General features: G+C 38.1%; 1 protein-coding gene across 4 annotated transcripts in view; it reads left to right on the forward strand.

Annotated features, from left to right (window-relative positions):
• Positions 1 to 22,024, forward strand: part of VWA3B (von Willebrand factor A domain containing 3B) — a 225,651-nt gene that overhangs the window by 165,683 nt on the left and 37,944 nt on the right. For all 4 annotated transcript variants that reach the window (XR_008677081.2, XM_031008311.3, XM_055378491.2 and 1 more), the window contains exons 20-22: positions 893 to 1,011; positions 6,699 to 6,749; positions 17,886 to 18,087. Coding sequence is in view for 3 of the 4 variants with exons in the window: in XM_031008311.3 (XP_030864171.3) it covers positions 893 to 1,011; positions 6,699 to 6,749; positions 17,886 to 18,087 (372 nt within the window). In the remaining variant the exon portion in view is untranslated. The remainder of the gene's footprint in view (positions 1 to 892; positions 1,012 to 6,698; positions 6,750 to 17,885; positions 18,088 to 22,024) is intronic.

The raw sequence follows: 22,024 nt of genomic DNA on the forward strand, positions 1-22,024 counted from the left end.
ATTCTAGAGAAGATGAGGTAAGCATCTGTTACCCTGTTTGTGCCTTCAAATACAACTGTAAATCTTGGATAGAATACATGGAGAAGCTAACAGTTACCTTTAAAATTGAAAGGGTCCCCCCAAAATTGGGGAAGGAGACCAGAATTTGAAGTTCCACCAAACCAATACATTTACCATCTTTTCCCCCCGGAGCTGCTTGGCATGAAATCAAAGATATCCCAAAACCCAGAAGTAAGTACCAGGCACAGAGAGAAAGAACTCAAAAAGAAGCCTCATTTATTGATCACTAAGCATTCTTTCACATGTGTAAGAATCTCTTATCCGAGATCACACCATTGCACTCCAGCCTGGGCTACAAGAGTGAAACTCCATCTCAAAAACAAACAAACAAACAAAAAAAGGATAAGAGAAATAGTCAAAATATGGTAACTATAATCAAATATTCTCAAAAAAAAATCTAATGTAAAATAAATATATGAAAAAGGTGTTTAACTCAAATAGCAATTTACAAACAAGCAACAATGAGATCTATTTCTTATTGGCCACTCTTACCAATTTGACAGAGACTTCTGAAGATAATTCACAATTCTAATTAAGGTTTTCTGGAACAGTTTTGGTGGTGGTTGTTTTTTGGTGTGTGTGTGTGCATGTGTGTATGTGGTGGCAGTGATTTCTAAAATATATAGTTTTAAACATTGAACAGTAAAGGTTAGCAATGATGTCTCTGATTCTTTTTTCTCTGTGATTTATTGTGTTTTCTAATGTTCTACATTTATTGTATATTGACTTTATAGTCAGAGAAAACATGTTATACAACTATGTAGATGTATTTTCAAAGGCACACATTAACCTATCAAGTGACACTTTCCTTTCCTTTGCCATTGACATGCAGGTGTTCCCTCTGGCACATGTGTGCAACGACACAAATAAGATGACATTAATTAACCCCCAAGGAGCCAAACTCAATATCTACAAGCAAAAAGTGGAACAGGCAATTCAATCCTATGAAAAGTGAGTATTACTCTTGGCTGCTCTTTAATGGATGTGGAATTTATTTTATGGAGAAGGAGACTTCTCTTGTTTTAGCTTAGCTTTTTTTTTTTAATGAAGCAGCTATTTAAAAATTGTTCAGGCTGGGTGTGGTAGTTCATTTCTGTAATCCCAGCACTTTGGGAGACTGAGGCAGGAGGCCAGCTTGAGGCCAGGAGTTTAAGACCAGACTGGGCAACAATAGGAAGACCTTGTCTCTACAAATAATTTAAAGAATGATATCACAACAAGGTGATTGCAATCAACAATAATTTATTGTACATTTAAAAATAATTAGAAGAGTATAATTGGAGTATTTGTAACACAAAGAAAGGATAGATGCTTGAGGTGATGGATACCCCATTTACCCTGATGTTATTATACATCATATGCCTGTATCAAAATATTTCATGTAACCTACAAATATATACACCTACTGTGTACCCACAAAAATAAAAAAAAATTCTGTGATGAAAAATAAATAAATAAATACAGGCTGGGTGTGGTGGTGCGTGCCTGTAGTCCCAGCTACTTGGGAGGCCGAGAAGGGAGTTACTTGAGCTCAGGAGTTGGAGGGTGCAGTGAACTGTGATTGCACCACTGCACTCCAGCCTGGGTGATAGAGTGAGACCTCGTCTAAAAAAAATTGCTCATAAGGAATATAAACAACAGTGGCAGCAGCTATTGTAGGGGCTTCCTACATGCTAGGCACTGCATCAAGTACTTTACCTGAATATCTTCAACAAGGTTTTAAAGAAACTATCTTCCCTTTCCAATATCCATAAAAATCTCATGTTTCCATGAGATCTGTAAAGTTTTCCTTTTAGCAGAATGCATCTGATTGTTTTGGCATCTAACATTCTATAAAGTGACTAATAAAACTCGACAGTAATGAGATAATGGAAATAATGGTTTTTGTTAATTTTAAAATTACTTTTATCAAGTTCAAGATGATGATCAAGTTGACGACAGTGAAAATCACCCTTGTGTCCTTGCTGAGACAGGAGACTCTGCTCACAGGCTGGTCCTTGTCCATGCTATAATCACCTCCCTCCCTGGTCCCCAGCCCTTAATTAATCCTGGGTGCACAAACTTAATTAAACTCTGAGCATTTGGCTTCTTCAGGCCAGCCTGTCCTCGGTTCTGGGAACTGTGCAGTTGAGTTGTCATTTGCCACCATGTGGGCGGGTGAAATAAAGTTCAGGAAAGTTAACGATTGGCCCAGGCCAGCATGTGTTGGTCTGCTGTCATTTTGCAATGTGTCTAGCATGTGCTCAGTCAAACAAATATAAGGCCTGATCCTGCCCCACGAAGGATCATTCCAACGGCAGACCTCGCTCCACTGTGTCCAACCCAGGCCTCTCCAAACCCCCTTTAACGTAAGCCTCCATCGCTGCCCTCACCCGAGAGTGGAGGCCGCCTTACCAGGCTCCTCAGCAGCCTCTGTGGGCTCCTCAGTATTTCTGAATCTTTACCTGAGAGGAAAGAAGAACCAAGGATGAGCATTTCTTTGGGAAGCAGGATGAGCTATTCAAGGCTCACCCTTCCCTGTGGGTCAGAGACTTCCAGACAGGCCTTGCCTCCCAGCTCGGCTCCTCTCCGGTTACGCTGCTGTCCCCAGCTGGGTCTTTCATCCCTTCTCACCTCAGCACCAGTGATCCTCCTCAGAGAGACCTCTCGGGAGCTCCTCTCCGCGCCCACCCTTCGTGTGGCCCTCAGAGCACTCACAGCTTCTGCAGGGGCAGTGGCTTGGTGACCATCTCTGCCCTCTAGGATGTCAGCTCCCAAGGCCAGGGCTCAGCCAGCCTTGCTCCTTCCTGCATACCCTATTCCTAGCAGGTGTCTGTATGTATATGACTATTCAAATTTAATTCAAATTTTATATAATTCCATTCTTCAAATTCAGTCATTCAAAATGCAATATAACAATACCATTCACATTCTAATGTAGTTTGCTTGAATAATTCAAATATTTGAGTACTATAATTACCCGGCCTGTGAAAGCCTGATGCAGGGCCACGAGCTAGATAGAGCTCCATGGTCAGATGGTTCGCGGGGGTTTCCTGCTTGGTTCTGACACCAGCTCTGTTCCAGTGTGTGACAGTCGTGAGCCTCAGATCCCTTGTTCACAGAATCTATCTCACAGGTCTGTTGTGAGGATTATGTAAATGATATATAAAGAGGAACTGATGTTCATTACTTCCCCCTTTCACTCCTGACTCTGCTGACCCTAAAATAACCATAGGTGCATGGAGTGAAATCGTCATCTGGTTCTTCCCACTGCATTGACCTTTTCCCAAGGATTTCAGGAAAGGACAGGGACCCCCTTCCCAGGCAAAAGAGAGGCCTCCTTTCTTAGCAGCAAAACCAAAACAAACATAGTAAGTCATTTGTCCTCCTTCTTACTTTCAGTGAGTGAATCTGGAAAAGCCTTTTAGTACCCTCTAGAGAAATATTGTCACTATATTGTCATTAATTATATTAACTTCAAGCTATTAATAACAATTTTAACATGATTGATATTATTTAATAATTAAGTTACTGATTGAATTGTTATTATTTGGTATCACTAATTTGATGTTTGTATCAAGTAAATTATTTAACATTGTTATTTAATATTAATAGTAACATGAATATTATACAGAACCAAATTTCCTGATCATTTGCATTCAATTGTGTTTAAGAGTGTTGTTGGTATAAATGTCAATTTCTTTTTCCATTTTGCTTCATTTTTCTCAAGATAGTCAGAATATGAAAAGTAATTAATGACACATATACCACCCCCATCCCCTATATTACATTTCTAAGGAGTTTCCCAACAGAGATAAGCGAGATGTAACTTTAAAAACAACCTTTGTGTAATCATAAATCCATATGTTTAAGGATGACCAGGCAAATGGAAAGCTCACAGTCCTTTGGTCAAAATAATGACATAAACTTGTTATTGGGGTCACACTTAGTGCCCATGCATGGGAGTCCTTTTGTCTCATTTTAAGAACCGAGGCAGCAATTTTGGCTTTGTGTGTCTGAGTATAAGCTTTGAGTGGATATTGCCAGGGCTGGCTGGATTCTGGAGTGATTTTTCTGTTGCTTACTTTCATTGAAAGTCTAAGGTCAAGGTCACAGCTCTCAGATCACAGAAGCAGCATCCGTTCTAGCCTGGCTTGGGGACCATGCTTAGAAACCTCTCCTTACCGTCTGCAATTTGCTGGGCCGGCTGCTTCTCGGCCTTCTGAAGTGTCACTAGTTACAAGTTGCTTTGCAAATGAGTCAACTCTTGGCACAAGCTGATGTGAGAATTAGAGATACAGAAAGTTGGTGAATGCAATCCCTTAGCCAAATTTCACTCTCCTGCAAAAAACAACGAGGGAAACTTTGTTAGAAAAATCCCTGAATCATGGGGCTGGACCAGCCGCAGAGAGGCCCTCAGGTCCAGTGCCAGGCCCGAATCCCACAGGGACTCCCTCATCCCACTTGGCTTTCCTGCGGTGGCCTCCCTGGTCAGTAGAGCCGTTGAAGTATTTTAGTGAAGATGGAAAATAGGGGAATAACAAAGGCTATGAAAATGTGCTCCTGGAAAAATATTTTCTAAAGAAGTGAATTAAAATTAGAGACCTGTGCTAGCAAACTGGACCCACATTTACCAATGATTACTCAGTGTTTCTAAGCCTTGCTTTTCAGAACCTGGAGGGAATAAACATTGAGCTATTCGTGGTCACTTTATGTATGCATCTCACTTAATCCTCTCAAGGATTCCAAGGGCAGGTGGTGTTAGCTTTGTCTTATCAATGAGAAAACAGTTTCCAAAAGCTACGTAGCACAGGATCACACAGCAGCAAAGTGAAGACACCAAGGTTTGAACCCAGAGCCCTTACCACACTCCCAGCCTCCCCACTACGCTGCCTCCACTCTCTACATTTACATTTAAGGGGATTGTGAATGGGTTTTTTGTTCGTTTGCTTGTTTGTTTTTCAGAGAAGCACAAAGATACCTAAAATGCGTACTATAAATCCTTTTAACAAATCTTGGAAGCCTTAATCATTATTACCTGAATCACATGATTCAAGAAAGCCAATTTCCAAATAGGCCGCAAAGAACCAAACATCTCAAGTGAGACAGAAGCACTGAGCTGGCTTATTTCCCTCTTCCCGACTCTTTTTCTATCACTTAGAGCACATTTACCTGGATCAGACACAATTTATGTGCTGTGTACACACTAGCTCAAGTCCTCATGGCGACACTGGGAGTGGAGCGGTACTATTACTATCCCCACTTTACCGAAAAGTTGGCCACTGGCCCAAAGCCTCACGGCAAGAAGGAGAAGAAGCCGACTGAGCTTTGGGCCCTGGCGTTGCGGCTCCGGAGTCTACCCTCTTCAGAGGCCCTGTCTGCAGACACCCTTTCTGTGTTCTCACCAGGCTCATGATGGGAGGGCAGGGCAGGAGAATGCAGTCACCCGAAATGTGTCCTCTGAGCCCTGTCCGGCTGATGCTGGGTCCAGTGGTTAGAAGAATGCCTCCTGAAGAGCAGTAGCATTCTCCTACCTCATTGTATGGAAGCAGCGTTTTTTGTTTTTGTTTTTTGTTTTTTTTTGAGATGGAGTCTCGCTCTGTCACCCAGGCTGGAGTGCAGTGGCGTGATCTCGGCTCACTGCAACCTCCGCCTCCTGGGTTCAAGCTATTCTCCTGCCTCAGCCTCCTGAGTAGCTGGGAGTACAGTCGCCCGCCACCACGCCCGGCTGATTTTTTTTTTTTTTAGTACAGGCAAGGTTTCACCATGCTGGCCAGGCTGGTCTCGAGCTCCTGACCTCAGGTGATCCACCCGCCTCGGCCTCCCAAAGTGCTAGGATTACAGGCATGAGCCACTGTGCCCGGCCGGAAGCAGTGTTTTTTAATGGAGCATCAGCTCACAACCCTGGAGCCAGTGTTCTCTGCCCTGCAGCTCAGAAAGCCTGCTTTTGGGTAATGATGTCCTGACACGATGACACAGAACTGGGCTGGGAACTCTGAAGAAGCAACACTGATTAGTAGCCAAAAGAGCAGCTATAGCTACCCTGTAGGAACCACTAGCTTCAACCTCCTTCTTTGCTCTTGGGTCGACAGCTTCCCTCTGAAAACGCGATCAGTCTCAGCACCGCCAGCCAGCCGCTGTGGGTGAGCAAGGTGCTTCATCCAGCTGCCCCTCCTAGCAGCCTCGTTTGGAAAACAAGGCAGCCAGGCTGCTTGATCTCTAAAGTGTGTCCCAATCCTATTATTTATGACCCTGTTAACCTCTTTTGATCTGAGAATCCAGGCAGAAGAGTGTCTACAGAAAGCGAACTAAAGAACACAGTTATGTTTCCGTAAGAAGAAAAATGGTGGGTGTTTAGAAAAGACTTAAAACAGAGATAATGAAGACCGGTTTGTCAACTGCCTTTACTCAGTCTGAGTTTTACCTGACTGAGCTGGGAACTGAGCCCTCCTTTAATATTTGACGCAATTGCCACAAAACCACGAGGCTGCTGCAGTGATGCTGAGGTGACACATCCAGTGTCTTTAAGCACATGACAGTGGCCTGGCTCAGTGGAGATGATGCTTAGATGGGCTCCCACTGCGGTGCCTGGGGTTAACCTTTTGCCATGAAATGAAGTACTGCTACAAATTTATTGTTGACTTTTTTTTTTTTAACAGGCGCTTGAATAAAATTGTTTGGCGAGCATTATCTCAAGAGGAAAAAGAAAAGTAAGCTATTCCATTCACTCCTCACTTTTTTTTTTTTTTTGGTGAAATTCACGTAACCTAAAATTAACCATTTTAAAGTGTACAATGCAGAGGTATTTAAAATATTCAAAATGTTCTGCAAACCACTACCTTTTTCTAGTTTCAAAACTTCTTCATTACCCCAGAAAAACACTTTGTAACCATAAATTAATCACTCCCCATTCCTGCTCCCCCTTTTCTGGGTTACCACCAGTTTGGCTTCCTGTCTCTATGATTTTGGCTACTCTGGATATGTCATATGAAGGGAATCATACAGCATGTGACCTTTTGTGTCTGGCAGCTTTTACTTAGTTAATGTAAAAACCTCATGTTTTCAAGGTTCACCCAGGTATAGTACTACATGTGTATATATACACCACGTTTGTCTGTCCATTCTTCCACTGACGGGCATTTGGGTTGCTTCCGCTTTTTCGCTATCATGAACTATGTTGCTATATGCGTTTGTGTAGAAGTTTCTTTGTGGACATATGTTTTCATTTCTCTTGAGTATATACCTAGCAGTGGATTTGCTTGTCACATGGTAATTCTGTGCTTAACTTTTTGAGGAACCACCAAACTGTTTTTCCACAGTGGCTATGCCATTTTTAGAACATATCTATTTATTTTTATTGACCCACAATAATTGTACATATTTTGGGGTACATGTGATATTTTGATACTTGCACACGTGTAATGATCAAATCAGGATGTTTAGGCTATCTATCACCTCAAACATTTATTATCCCTTTGTGTTGGGAACATTTCAAGTTGTCTCTTTTAGCTATTTTGAAATATACAGTAAATTATTGTTAACTATGGTCTCCCTACTGTGTTGTCAAGTGCTAGAACTTTTTCCTTCTACCTAACTGTATGTTTGTATCCAATAGTCAAACCTCTCTTCATCTCCCCCACTTCCACACGCACTCTTCCCTGCCTCTGGTAACTATGATTCTATTTTATGCCTCCATAAGATCAACTTTTTTTTGTTTTTAGCTCCTACAGATGGGTGAGAACTATTTGTCTTTCTGTGCCCGGCTTATCTCGCTTAATATCATGACCTCCAAATGATATTAAGTGCTGCAAATGATATTAAGTTGCTGAAAATGATAGGATTTTGTTCCTTTTTTTGGCTGAATAGTATTCCATTGTGTATATATACCACATTTTCTTTATCCATCCATCTGTTGATGGATAGTTTGTTTGATTCCATATCTTGCTGCAATAAACATGAGGGTGCAGGTGTCCCTATGATACATATTGATTTACTATCTTTGGATAAATATCCAGTAGTGAGATTGCTGGATCATGTGGTAGGTTCTTATTGCTCCACATCCTCATGAACACTTGACATTTTCCTTTTCTTTTTTTTTTAAGTCATTCTCATGGGTGTGAAAGGCTATTCTGCTGTGGTTTTGATACACATTTTCTTAATGACCAATGATGTTAAACATCTTTTCATGTGCTTGTTGTCCATTTGTATATCTTCTTTGGAGAAATGTTTATTCAAGTTCTTTGTCCATTTTCCAATTGGGTTGTGTTTTTGTTGTATAACTTCTGAGGATTAAGTCATTATCAGATATCTGGTTTGCCAGTATTTTCTCCCATGCTATGGGTTATCTTTTCATATTCTTCATAATGTCCTTGGAGGTCCAAAAGTTTTTAAGTTTTAGGAAGTGAATTCTTCTTTTTTTTTCTTTTGTTTGTGTGTTTGGTGTCAAATCTAAGAATACATTGCCAAATACAAAATCATGAGCATTTATCCTTTTGTTTTCTTCTAATATGTTTACAGTTTTAGGTCTTACATTTGGAATTTTGATCCATTTTTGAGTGACTTTTTGTATCTGGTGTGAAGTAGGGTTCCAACTTCATTCTTTTTCATGTAAATATCCAGTTTATCCAGCATTATTTGTTTAAGAGACTGTTCTTTCCCTTTGAATGGTCTTGGCACCCTTGTCAAAAATCATCTGACCATAAATGCTTGGGTTTATTTCTGGACTCTCTATTCTATTCCACTGGTCTATATATGACTATCTTTATGCAAGTTGACACTGTTTTAATTATTGTAGATTTGTATTCAGTTTTGAAATTAGGAAGTATGAGTCCTTCAACTTTGTTCTTCTATTTCAAAATTGTTTGGGCTATTCAGGGCCCCTTGAAGTTTTGTATACATTTGAGGATTGGCTTTTCTATTTCTGAAAAAAAAAATTGGAATTTTTGTAGGGATTATATTTAATCTAAAGATTGCTTTGAAGAGTATTACCATTGTAACAATATTGTTTTCCAATCAATGAACATAGAATGTCTTTCCATTTATTTAGTGGATCTTTAATTCCTTCAGCAATGTTATATAGTTTTCAGTATACCTGCCTTTCACATCCTCTGTTATTTTGTTCTTTGGGGTGCTATTATAAATGGGATTGTTTTCTTAACTTCATTTCCAGATTGTTCATTGCTGGTACATAAAAACACAGCTGAATTTTGTATTTTGACTTTGTACCTTGCAACTTTGCTGAATTTATTGGTACTAGTGGCTTTGTGGGGAATCTATGGGGTTTTCTATATATAGAAACATATCATCTGCAAGTAGAAATAATTTTACTTCTTTCTTTCTAATTTGGATGCCTTTTATTTCTTTTTCTTACCTAATTGATCTAGCTAGTACTTCCAGAACAACATTGAATAGCAGTGGTGAAAGGGGACATTCTTGTCTTGTTCCTGATCCCAGTGAGAAAGAAAGGAAGTTCCCTATATTCCTAGTTTTCTGATGTTTTTATCATGAAAAGTGTGTGTTAAATTTGTCAAGTGCTTTTTCTGTATCTATTGAAATGATCATGGATTTTTCCCTTTGCTCTACTAATGTGATGTATTAAATCATTTGATTTTCTTGGGTTGAACCACTCCTGCATTTCTGGCATAAATCCTACTTAGTCATGGTGTATAATCCTTTTAATGTCCTTTTGGATTTGATTTGCTAGTGTTTTATTAAAAATATTTATGTCCATATTTATAAAGAAAATGGTCTGTAGTTTTCCTTGACATGTTTGTCTGGCCTTGGTATCAGGGTAATTCTCTTCTTGCTGACTGTTAAGAAGTATTCCCTCATCCATTTTTTGGAAGTGTTTGAGCAGTATTGTTGTTAATTATTTGTTTGGTAGAATTCACCAGTGAAGGCATCTGCTTCTTAATTTCCCTTTGTTGGGGGATTTTTTATTTCTTATGCAAAGTATTTAATTGTTGTATAGGCTGTTGAGATATCTATTTCTTCTTGAGTGATTTTGGTAATCTGTTTCTAGGAATTTGTGCATTTCATCTAGATTATCTATTTTTGGCATAGAACTATTCATAGTATTCTCTATAATTATTTTTATTTTTGTAAGCTGAATTAGTAATGTGCCTGCTTTCACTTCTGATAGTAGTAATTATGTGTTTTTTCCTTTTAGTCAATCTAGCTGAAGATTTGTCAATTTTGTTGATATTCTCAAGGAACAAACTTTTCATTTTGTTGATTCTCTCAATTGTTTTTCTATTCTGTAATTTGTTTATAAGTGCTCTCCTCTTTATTACTTCCTTCCTCTGCTGGCTTTGGGTTTAGTTTTCCCTCCTTTTTCTAGGTCCTTAAGGTGTAAATTTAGGTTGTTGATTTGAGAGCTATATTTTAATAAGGAATTTACAGTCATAAAACTTCTTCTGAGCACTGGCTTTGCTGCACCCATAAATTTGGGTGTGTTGTGTTTTCATTTTCATTTATCTCATATTGCTTTCTAATTTCTCTAGTAATTTCTTCTTTGGCCTATTGGTTGTTTGAATGTGGTATTTAATTTCTATGCATTTTCCATTTTTCCAGTTTTCCCTTCATTGTTGCTCTAGCTTTATTCCATTGTGGGTGGGAAATATACTTTGTGTGATTTTTGACCATTTAAATATCTTGAGAATTGCTATGGTTAACATATGGTCTATCCCAGAAAATGTTACATGTGCACTTAATGTATATTCTGATGTTGCTGGATGGGGTGTTTTGGATATGTTTGTTAAGTCTAGTTCATTTATAGTGTTTTCTAGTCCTCTGTTTTCTTATAAATTTTCTGTCTAGATGTTTTATCCATTATCTAAAGTGAGGCATTGAAGTCTCCAGCTATTTTTACACAGTTGGCCCTCCATGTATTTGAGATCTGCATCCATGATTCAGCCAACCATGCATAAAAAATATTAAAAAAAGAAAAATAATAGTACAACAATAAAAATGCAAGTAAAAATAATTATAGCATAACAACTATGTAGCATTTACATTGTATTTGGCATTATAAATAATCTAGAAATGATTTAAAGTGTATGGAAAGATGTGTGTAGGTTATACGCAAATATGACACTATTTTATTTAAGAGGCTTGAGCATCTGTGGATTTTGGCTTCCATAGGGGGTGCTAGAACCAATCCCCCATGGATACCAAGGCATAACTATACATAACTGTCTATGCCTCCCTGTGATTCTGTCAATATATGCTTCACACATTTTAGGAATCAGTATACATGTATGTTTCTAATTTTTATATCTGCTTGATGATTTGAGACTTTTAACAATATAAGATGTTACCTTTTGTCTCTTGTAACAATTTATAACAAATCTATTTTGCTGGTAATATTATAGCCACTCCAACTCTCTTTGGTTACTATTTCCATGGAATATCTTTTTTCATCCTTTCACTTTTAACCTATTTGTGTCTTTAGGTCTAAAGTGAATCTCTTTTTAAGCAGCATATAGTTGGATCATTATTTACCTCATTCTGCCAGTCTTTCTGTTTTAATTGGTGAGTTTAATCTATTGACATTTAAAGTGATTACCAACAATGAAGAATTTACTTCTGCCATTGTGCTATTTGTTTTGCATGTCAAAATTTTTGTTCCTCAATTTGTGCAATATTTGTTTCTTTTATTTTTGATTTGTTCTAATGGGTCGTTGTGATCGCTCTTTATTTCCTTTTCTGTATACTTTTTAGTTATTTTCTTAGTGGTTACCATGGGAATTATAGTTAACCTCCTAAATTTATAACAATCTTGTTTGAATTGATATGAAGTTAGTTTTAGTAGCCAACATTAACTGTTCCTCTTCAGCTTCAACCTCTTTTATATAGTTATTGTCACAAATTGTATCATTTACATTGTGTGCCCATTAACACTGATCTGTAATTATTATTTTATGCATTTGCCTCTTAAAGAGTAAAGAAAACAACAAAAGGAGTTACATACCAAACATACAAGAATACTAGTGTTTGTATTTACCTATGTAGTTATCTTTACTAGTACTATTTATTTCTTCATATGGCTTAGAATTATCTTCCAGTATCCTTTCACTTGAACATGAAGAGCTCTTTATAGCATTCCTTTTAGGACAGGTCTACTAGTAACAAACTCTCTTACCTTTTATTTATCTGGAAATGTCTTAATCTTGTCTTCATTTTTGAAGAGTAGTGTTACTAGATAGAGAATTCTTGACTGACATATTTTTTTTTCAGGACATTAAATATATCAACCTGTTGCCTTCTGGCTTCCATAGTTGATGATGTGAAATCAACTGTTAATCTTATGGAAGAGTCCTTATTTATGACAAGTCACTTTTGTCTTGTTCCTTTCAAGATTCTCTCTTTGCCCTTCAATCGTTTAATTATAATGTGTGTTGGTGTGACTCTTCTTTGTGTTTATCCTGCTGGAAGTTTTCTGAGCTTCATGAATCCTTCTCCACATCCTTGGCAACACTTCTTATTTTCTATTTTGTTTTGTTTTTGTAGTGACCATCCTAATGGATATGAAGGATATCTCATAGTGGTTTTGATTTGCATTTCTCTAATTATTTTTTTACATGATTCCTGGACATTTGTATATCTTCTTTGGAGAAATGTCTAGTCAAGCCCTTTATCCATTTTTAAACTGGGTTATGTTGTTGTTGTTGAGTTGTAGGAGTTGTTTATATATTCTGGACATTAACCCATTCTCAGGTTTATGATTTGCATACACTTTCTCCCATTTTTTAGGTTGCTGTTTCACTCTGTTGATGTGCAGCTATTTTCTTTGATGCACAAAAGTTTTTAAGTTTAATATAGTCCCATTTGTCTATTTTTGCTTTTGCTGCCTACACTTTTGGTGTCATATCCAAAAAAGCTTGCCAAATTCAATATAATGAAGCTTTATTCCTGTTTTCTTCTAGGAGTTTTATAGGCTTGGATATTTAATCTGTTTGAGTTAGTTTTTATGTATGTTTTAAACCAAGAGTCCAACTTCATTCTTTTGCATATGGATAACCAGTTTCCCCAGAATCACTTCTTGGAGAGACTGTTGTTTTTCCTTTGTGTAGTCTTGGCACCCTTGTCAAAAATCACTTGACAAGATCACATGAGAGCTTATTTATGGACTCTTTATTCTGTTCCAGTATTCAATATGTCTGTCTTTAGGCCAGTACCACTGCTTTGATTACACTACAGACAGTACACTGTTTTGATTATTGTAGCTTTGTAATATGTTTTGATATCTGGAAGTATGAGGCCTCCAACTCTGTTCTTCTTTCTCAAGATTGTTTTGGCTATTCAGGATCTGTTGAAATTCCATATAAATTTTAGGATTTTTTTGTATTTATACAAAAAATACCATTGGGATTTTGATAGGGATTGCATAGAATTGTACATCACTTTGGGTAGTATGGACATTTTAACAATTAAGTCTTTCAATCCATGAACACAAAATGTCTTTTTTATTTATTTGTGTCTTCTTTAATTTCTTTCAGCAATGTTTTGTAGTTTTCAGTGTACAAGTCTCTCACTTCCTTAAAACTATTCCTAATTTGTTCTCTTTGGTGCTATTGTAGATGGGATTATTCTCTTAATTCCTTACCTGATTGTTCATTGTTAGTGTATAGAAATGCAACTGATTTTGTGTATTGATTTTATATCCTTTAAGTTTGCTGAATTTATTAGTTCTAACAGTATTTGTGGAATCTTTAGGGTTTTCTACATGGAAAATCATGTCCTCTACAAACAGATAATTTTACTTCTTTTCTAATTTGGATATTGTTCCTTTCTTTTTCTTGCCTAATTTCTCTAAGACTTCCAGTACTATGTTGAATAAAGGGAGAAGAGTGGACATTGTTGCCTTATTCCTAATCTTAGAGGGAAAGCTTTCAATCTTTCATTATTAAGTACAACAGTAGCTGTAGGCTTCCTTATGTTGATATAGTTTCTTTGTATTCCTAGTTTGCTGAGTGTTTTTATCATGAAAGGATGTTGACTTTTGTCAAATGATTTTTCTGCATCACTTGAGATAATCATGTGGGTTTTGTCCTTCATTTTGTTAATGTGGTATATTACGTTAATTTTCATATGTTGAACCATCCTTGCATTCCAGGAATGAAGCCCATTTTTTTCATGGTGATTGTCTTTTTAACGTGCTGTTTAATTCAGTTTGCTACTGTTTTGTTGAGGATTTTTGCATCACTGTTCATCAGGGACATTGGTCTGTAGTTTCTTTTTCCTTGTAGTATCTCTGTCTGGTTATGGTATCAGCATAATTTCTGTCTCATAAAATAAGTTAGGAGTATTTCTCCCTTTTCAATCTTTTGAAAGAGGTTTGAAGAGAATTGTTATTAATTATTTCATTGTTTGGCAGAATTCTCCAGTTAAGCCATGTGGTACTGGGCTTTTATTTGTTACGAGGTTTTTGATTATTGATTTGATCTCCTTACTAGTTATAGATCTATTCAGTTTTTTAATTTATTCATGATTCAGTCTTAGTAGGCAGTATGTTTCTAGGAATTTATCCATTTCTTCTTGGTTATGCAATTTGTCGGTGTAATATTGTTCTTAGTAGTCTCATAATCCTTTTAATTTCTGTGTCATCAGTTGTAATGTTTCCATTTTCGTTTCTGATTTTAGTTATTTGAGTCTTCTCTCTTTTTTCTTGGTTAGTCTAGCTAAGAATTTGTCAATTTTGTAGGTCTTTTCAAAAAAAACGAATCTTGCTTTCATTGATTTTTTTTCTATTGTTTTTCTATACTCTATTTCTAATCTTTATTATTTTCTTCCGTCTGCTAACTTGGGCTTTCATTTGTTCTTTTCCTAGTTCCTTGAAAAGTAAAGTTAAATGGTTAATTTGGGACCTTCCTCCTTTTAAAATGTGTTTACCACTATAAACTTCCTTCTCAGTACTGCGTTCACTGCATCTCATACATTTTGATATGTTGTATTTTTTCCTTCATTTATCTCAAGATATCTTCCAATTTCCCTTGTGATTTATTCTTTGACACATTGATTGTTTAAGAATATGTGACTTAATTTTTATACTTTCGTGGATTTTCCAGTTTTCCTTTTGTTATTATTTCTAGGTTCATTTCATTTTGTTCAGAAAAAATACTTTGCTTTCAACTTTCTTTTTTTAAATATTTGTTTTGTGGCCTAACATTCAGTCTATTCTGGAGAATATTCCATGTGTATTTGAGAAGAATGTGTATTCTGCTGTTGTTTGGTGGAGGGTTCTCCACATGTTGGTTAGGCCCAGTTGATTGGTGGTGTTCAAGTCCTTTGTTTCATTATTGATATTCTGTGTAGTTGTTCTGTCCATTATTGAAAGCAGAGCATGAAGTCTCCTGCTAATACTGGGTTGCTGTCTATTTCTTCAGTTCTGTCAAAGCTTGTTTTATGTATCTGAGAGCTCTGATGCTAGGTGCACATATATTTATAATTGTTATATCCTCTTAGTGGATTTGGGTAGTATGGACATTTTAACAATTAAGTCTTTCAATCCATGAACACAAAATATCTTTTTTATTAAGTCATAAGTTGACATAACAACTTATGACTTAAAATCTATTTAAGTTCACTGATTCTTTCTTCTGCTTAATCACATCTGCTGTTGAACCCCTCTAGTGAATTTTTCAATTCAGTTATTGTATTCTTCAGCTCTAGAATTTCTATTTGGTTCTTTTTTTATAGTTTCTGTCTCTTTGTTGATATTCTCATTTTGTTCATGCATCACTTTTCTGAGTTGTATTTGTTGTCTCTGTTTTCTTTTAGCTCATTGAGCATCATTAACATTGTTGTTTTGAATTATTTTTCAGGTAATTAATATATCTCCATTCCTTTTTTTTTGCTTTGTAATTAGTATATTAAGGAGACAATATATTTCAAGAATTGCTTAAATTCTGATCCCCAGATTTAAGCATGTGAACATATGAGACTTTTAAACATACAATTAAAGCTATTCATCATAATTTGCTATACTACCAGCATTACTTTGGAGCGTAAGTCAAATGGTTTAAAGTAATCCTGTAACATACCTAAAGAACACCTTCCTATATTACGCATGCAAATTCTCTGCATAAAGGTCTTTTCACTTTAATTTCTATGTTACCCAGCTCTGAAGTCACTACTCAGGCTTATCATGGTCCACAGACAAGAAGGGGGGCAAATGACCAGGACTGATCAAGAATATATCTCCATTTCTTTGGGACCAATTTCTAAAGATTTATTTTGCTCATTTGATTGGGCCATTTCCTCATATCTTTGTGTGCTTTTCCCTACACTGTTTATGCCTTATGATATTTAGTTCATAATATGACATTTGAAAAAACAGCTATCTCATCCGATTTTCACAAACTGGCCTCTTACAGGTGAAGGGCTTCACCAATTATCCCAGCTAGAGATTTGGGGGACTCTCTGAAACCTTTTCTGGGGATGTGTCTTCTCTGGGCTTGTGTGTGTAATTTCCCAGTGAAAAAGATTTGCCCGTTTCTTTCAGGAGCCTGTAATATCTTGCTCCCCCTGGTGTCTCTCTGAAGTACTGCAGTATCTCCAATGCTGTAACAAGCTGTGACACTCATTTCTGTTCTCAGAGGTCCCAACCTGACCTGCAAAATATACCACTGTTCTCATCAGCATTCTGAATCAGGCAAGATGGAAACCTATTTCTTCAGAAGTCCCCCAAAACACAAGAATTTTGAATGTACATTCCACTCTCTTCTCCAAAGGAGGAGCCAGGATTGGGGAGTTTTCTTCCAATTGCATCACATTGTTTTGGGGAGGAGGAGAAGTTAGGGCAGGCAAAATGCAACAAGCTTTCTTACTCTCCTTCATGCAGCTCTTCTTGGGTTTGTACTTGTCTGAGGTGCCACAACCTCTTCATTTGTTTCTGGAATTCTCGCAAAGGCAATCTGGTTCACATATTAAGTCAGCGTCTCTGTAGGGGAGTGATGGCCTGGGTTTTTATTCCACCATCTTGCTGACATCATTCCAATAAGAATGTTTTGCTGTCTTCTGGGTACGAGTTTGTTTGTGGATGGAGTCCTGTGATTGTGCTGAGTTTAGACTGTTCTCTTCCAATATCCAACATCTAAAGAAATAAGTGATGCTTTCAGCAATAAGAGTGATAATCATGAATTGTTTTCTTTCTCCCTACCCATTCCGTTCCAGCAGTGTCTGACTCAGAAGCAGCTCAGACTGGAAACAGAATCCAGGACCTGGGTCATCACACCACACTAGCTTCCCCTGGAGTCCCACCGCCTGCTTATCAGCCATAGAAAGTTTGGCTTCTGTTCTTTATGTACCAAAACAGCAAAGCCAAATAGTTTAGACTTATTTAGGCTTGCAAAGAGGAAAGGAGATAAAAATAGCTAAAATGAGCTAGTATAAGAATTACTGCACTGAGGCAAATATTTGGGTTTGTTTTGCTTTGCTTTGTTTTTCAGAGTCACTGCTAGGCATACTTGTGTGAAATCTCTTTGAAGCCCATGTTTGGTTCTGCCAGATGTCAGGCTCCAAATACGGAGAAAAAAAAAATGCTGAAAATTTTATGTGTATCATACTTCTTTAAAATCAGATAACCTAATGAAGTAATAGGAAAAAGTGCCTACCATAATTCACAGAGATGGTTATTTCTAACCTTTGCAAGCTACCAAAGTCCTGATAGAGCAGAGGGCATGGCTATGATGCTGTCATCTGACACCTGATACTAGCTTCAACAGATGTTTCTCAGGGGAGAATTTCTTAGGAAACCATCTTACCATATTTTTTTATTATAGTCATTTTCTTTGCTTTTTGTTTCTTCCTCTCTTTTTTTGTTTGTTTGTTTGTTTGTTTTTTAGGTTAGATGCAAACAAACCAATACAGTACTTGGAAAACAAAACAGTTTTAAACCAGGCTTTAGAACGGTTGAATTGGCCCATTTCACTGAAAGAGCTGTCGATGCTGGAAAGTGAAATCCTAGCTGGGAAAAAGTACATCCAGCAGGCCATGGAACTCCAGGAGGCTGCCAAGAAGAATTATGCAAACAAGGCCCCGGGAGAGGTGGGTGCCCTGGAGGTCTCTGTCTTTCCTCCCTCTCTGCCTATCCCAAGTCATTGCCATTCCTACATTGGCTTCCTTCTCTGTCTCCCACTCCCCGCCACACTGATTTCTAAAAGTGTTAGAGCCAATCCAGTTAAGGTCTCAGTACTTTTTTTCATCATAAAGGAAATGCTATTCGATTGTACTATGGACTTATTTTTAAAACAATACGTCTTTTAATTGAAAAAAAAAAGCTAAATAGAAGTATAATGTAGTGATTAAAAGCCTGGACTTTCACAGGAGCCAGACCAAGAACTAGCCACAGATCTACCATCTAACCTGTGTGTGATTTTGGTTACTCAGTCTCTTTAAACCTCAGTTTTCTTACTTGTAAAATAACAGTATTAATAGTATCCATCTCATAGCGTTGTTATAAAGAGAAATGAACATGTGAAGTGCTTAGTATTGAAAGCTCCCCATAAGTGTTAGCAATTATTTTTTTATAATAATTAATAAAGCAAACCTTCCAGAAAGAAAAATAATTTATGATCTGGTTGCCTTATTGCTACCACTTGGGAGCCTTTCCTTTTAGTTTTTTTCCTCCTCGAATGTTTTCTACATAGGTGCAATCAGAGTGTCCATAATTATTGTATATTCTGCTTTTAAGTTTAGCATTATTTCATAGACTTTCTCTGTGTTTTTATTGAATTGTCAGATTCATATGGGTGATGGTTACATAATATTCCATGGTATGAATATACCCTGGTTTATTTGATTCTTCACGAAATGTTAAACATTTATAGTTATTTTCCAGTTTTCTGTTTTCTCATATAATATTTGCATGACTCCTGTGGTGCACAGTTGAATTATTTTGTTAAGATACAGCCTTAGAAGTAGTATTTCTGGATCAAAGAGTATAAACATTTGGAGTCTATAAATACACATGGCCAGTGTGAAACCCACTCTCTGACTATACGTGGGTGTGTGTGGACGGTGCTTTGTTTGAATGTGTCCCCCAGAGTTCATGTGTTGGAAACTTGATCCCCCTTGCAGCAGTTTTGGAGGTGGGACGTTAGAGAGGTGCGTGTGGGAAAAACAGCTCTCTCAACCGGTGCTCTCGCACCGCAACAGCAATCATCAACAGGGAAGAAGGCTTCTGTGACCAAAGGTGTGGGGGATTTCCCCACACATACCAAGCGGCAGACACCGGTTGGTTCTCCTCCAATTCAACTCTGACACTACCTACCTAGAGATGACATCAGATCCCACAGGTTGAGGGCTCAGTCCCCAAGACTGGCCCTCCCAACACATCAGTCACAAGTCTGGGCCTCCAGAACTTCTGACTGACCCGCTTCAAGTTGGGGTTCCCACAACTCCCTCTTTGAGTTTGATTAATTTGTGTGAGTGGCACACAGAACTCTGGGAAACACCAACATTTAGCAGTTTATTATAAAGGATATTACAAAGGATACAGATGAAGAGATGCATCATGTGAGCGATGTAGGAAGGGTGCAGAGCCTCCTTTCCCTGAGTGCTCTCCCTGGGTGGGCCACCCTCCAGGAGCCTCCATGTGTTGAGCTGTCAGTAAGCTCTCCAAACCCTGTCCTTTTGGGTTCTTATGGAGGCCTCATTACTTAGGGATGATCGATTAAAGCATCGGCTCTAGTGATCAACTTACCTTCAGCCCCTCTCCCCTCCTGGAGGTTGGGGGTTGGCGCTGAAAGTCTTAACTATCTAATCCTACCTTGGTCTTTCCGGTGACCAGCCCCACCCTGAACCTACCCAACAAAGACACACAAAGAACAGTACTTCAGAGACCCCAAGGATGTTAGGAGTTATGAGCCAGGAATCATGGAAGAAAAGAAATGTGTATCTATATGCCATATAAATATATATATGCCATGTAAATATATATATGCCTTAATACCACAAGCTGGCTAGACCATGAGGGCTCTGGTCATAAATGGACCAATGCCATTATCACAGGAGTGGATTCCTTATTAAAGGAATTCCTTATTAAAGAGCTTGGATCTCTGTTGTACACTCTATCCCATGTGATGCCTTCTGCCAGGTTATGGGCAGCAAGATGGCCCTCACCAGGTGCTGGCCCCTTAATCTTGGACCTCCCAGCTTCTAGAACAGTGAGCCAGTAAGTTTCTGTCTATTATAAATTACCCAGTTGGTGGTATTCTCACAGAAGCACAAAACGAACTAAGAGAGATCTGGAATAGTTCATCCAAAATCTTACTAAATCCTAGATAATTTTCAGATGTTCACTACATTATAGTCTAAAAATCATTCCCAAAGATCTGACCTTTCAGGTTCATCATCTTTGGTTCAGTCTTTGCCAAGTGATACTGGTTTAGCCTGGCTCAAAATTCTCTTTTTGATGCTCTAGATTCTTGTGTTTTGTTTCATTTTGTTTTGTTTGTTCTCTTTCATTTTATTCTTTCTTCTGCAAATCACATTTTTTCTTCAGTGTCAAAAGCTTCAGTGCACAAAAGACTTTGTGCAGAATGTAAAATTTTTATCACACAAGGTCATATGTCTAATAATGTTATTCAAACAAAATGACTTCCTCAAAGAATTATTCAGTGTTTCTTTGGGAAGTACCATCTGACACCCCCAGACATTTCTCTGTCTATTTACCTTCCTCGCCTGCATGCCCTGTGGACACCTAAGACTCAAGAGGACCAAGAGTGAATTACCTGCCTCTCCTTGAAAAGATGATCTTCTTCTCATGTGCTTTTCCCTGTCTGCTTGCTCTTTCACTTATTCATTGAAATATTTATGAGTGCCCATGAGATGCCAAGCACTATTCGAAGCACTGGGAGTACCTAGAACACAACAGACTTAGTCCTTAGACTATCCTAATTTGAATGAGGATGACAGACCATGGCCAGTCCCAGGTGTTGAGCTGTGGAGACCCCGCTGCCTAACAGAAGAATTTGCTGGCATATTCTTTTATCTATACTTTATATTAAATTTGCAAATAGGAAGTGTTGCGAATGGAGTGAAAAGAAGCCTCTTGTGATTCAGAGCAGAGATAACTGTGTTCCACTGAGTTCATCTGGAATTCTGGCAATCAAGCTCGTTGTTTACAACATACGAATTAATTGAATTAATTGTTCTATTTCTTTCTTTTCTTACCACAAAATGGGAATAAAAATAATTCCCGTAATTTCTTCATCCAAAAATCATGGATAGGATTCTGCACATGGGACAGGTGCCCTCAGGTGTTGAGTGGCCTTTCTCATTCTTTTCTGTCTCCTTGGTATCTCCCAGGGGGATACCTTATATTGGACACAAAATGGGGATTTGTTAGCTGTGTTGAATGCATGGGCCCAGCCTAATGGAGGAGACATTGCGCCAGAGCATCACTGCTGTGAGAGCCAAGAACTGGTCTGGCCTTATTTGTAGCTGTGTCCATGGCACTGACAGTGAAGCCCAGTGCCCAGGGGCCACTCAACCATGTGTATTGAATGAGTGAAATGCAGACCCTTACAGCCTTTCACTGTATTATAAATACAACAGAGGCACCCCCAGAGAACAATGGAAGATGGGGAAAAGTGACCTGACTGGGCAGTTAGGGAAGGCTTCACTAATCCAGTTTGGCCCAGAAGGATGCCTAGGAATTGGGGACTGGGCTGTGAGAAGTGTTTGGAGTGAAAGAAACAGCCTGGGCTCAGGCAGGGATGTGGGGAATAACACAGAGTGTTCCCTGGGGAACGTGGCAGGAGAGACATTGGGCGTGGGAGGAGGTACCAGAAAACGAGGTATTTGAACTCTGTTGGGGTCAGGAACTTATGCCTGTAGGAAATGGACACCAGGGAGGGGTTTTCAGCAAGTCAAGGACATTCACAGATGTGTGTTTTAGAAAGATTATTCTGACAGTGAGCTGAGGCCCAACGTAAAAGACCAAAATCCGGTGCAGCGCTCCCCTTGAGAGGTGTTGAGT

Source organism: Gorilla gorilla, chromosome 12, assembly GCF_029281585.2.
Source record: "Gorilla gorilla gorilla isolate KB3781 chromosome 12, NHGRI_mGorGor1-v2.1_pri, whole genome shotgun sequence".
NCBI classification, from domain to species: Eukaryota; Metazoa; Chordata; class Mammalia; order Primates; family Hominidae; genus Gorilla; species Gorilla gorilla.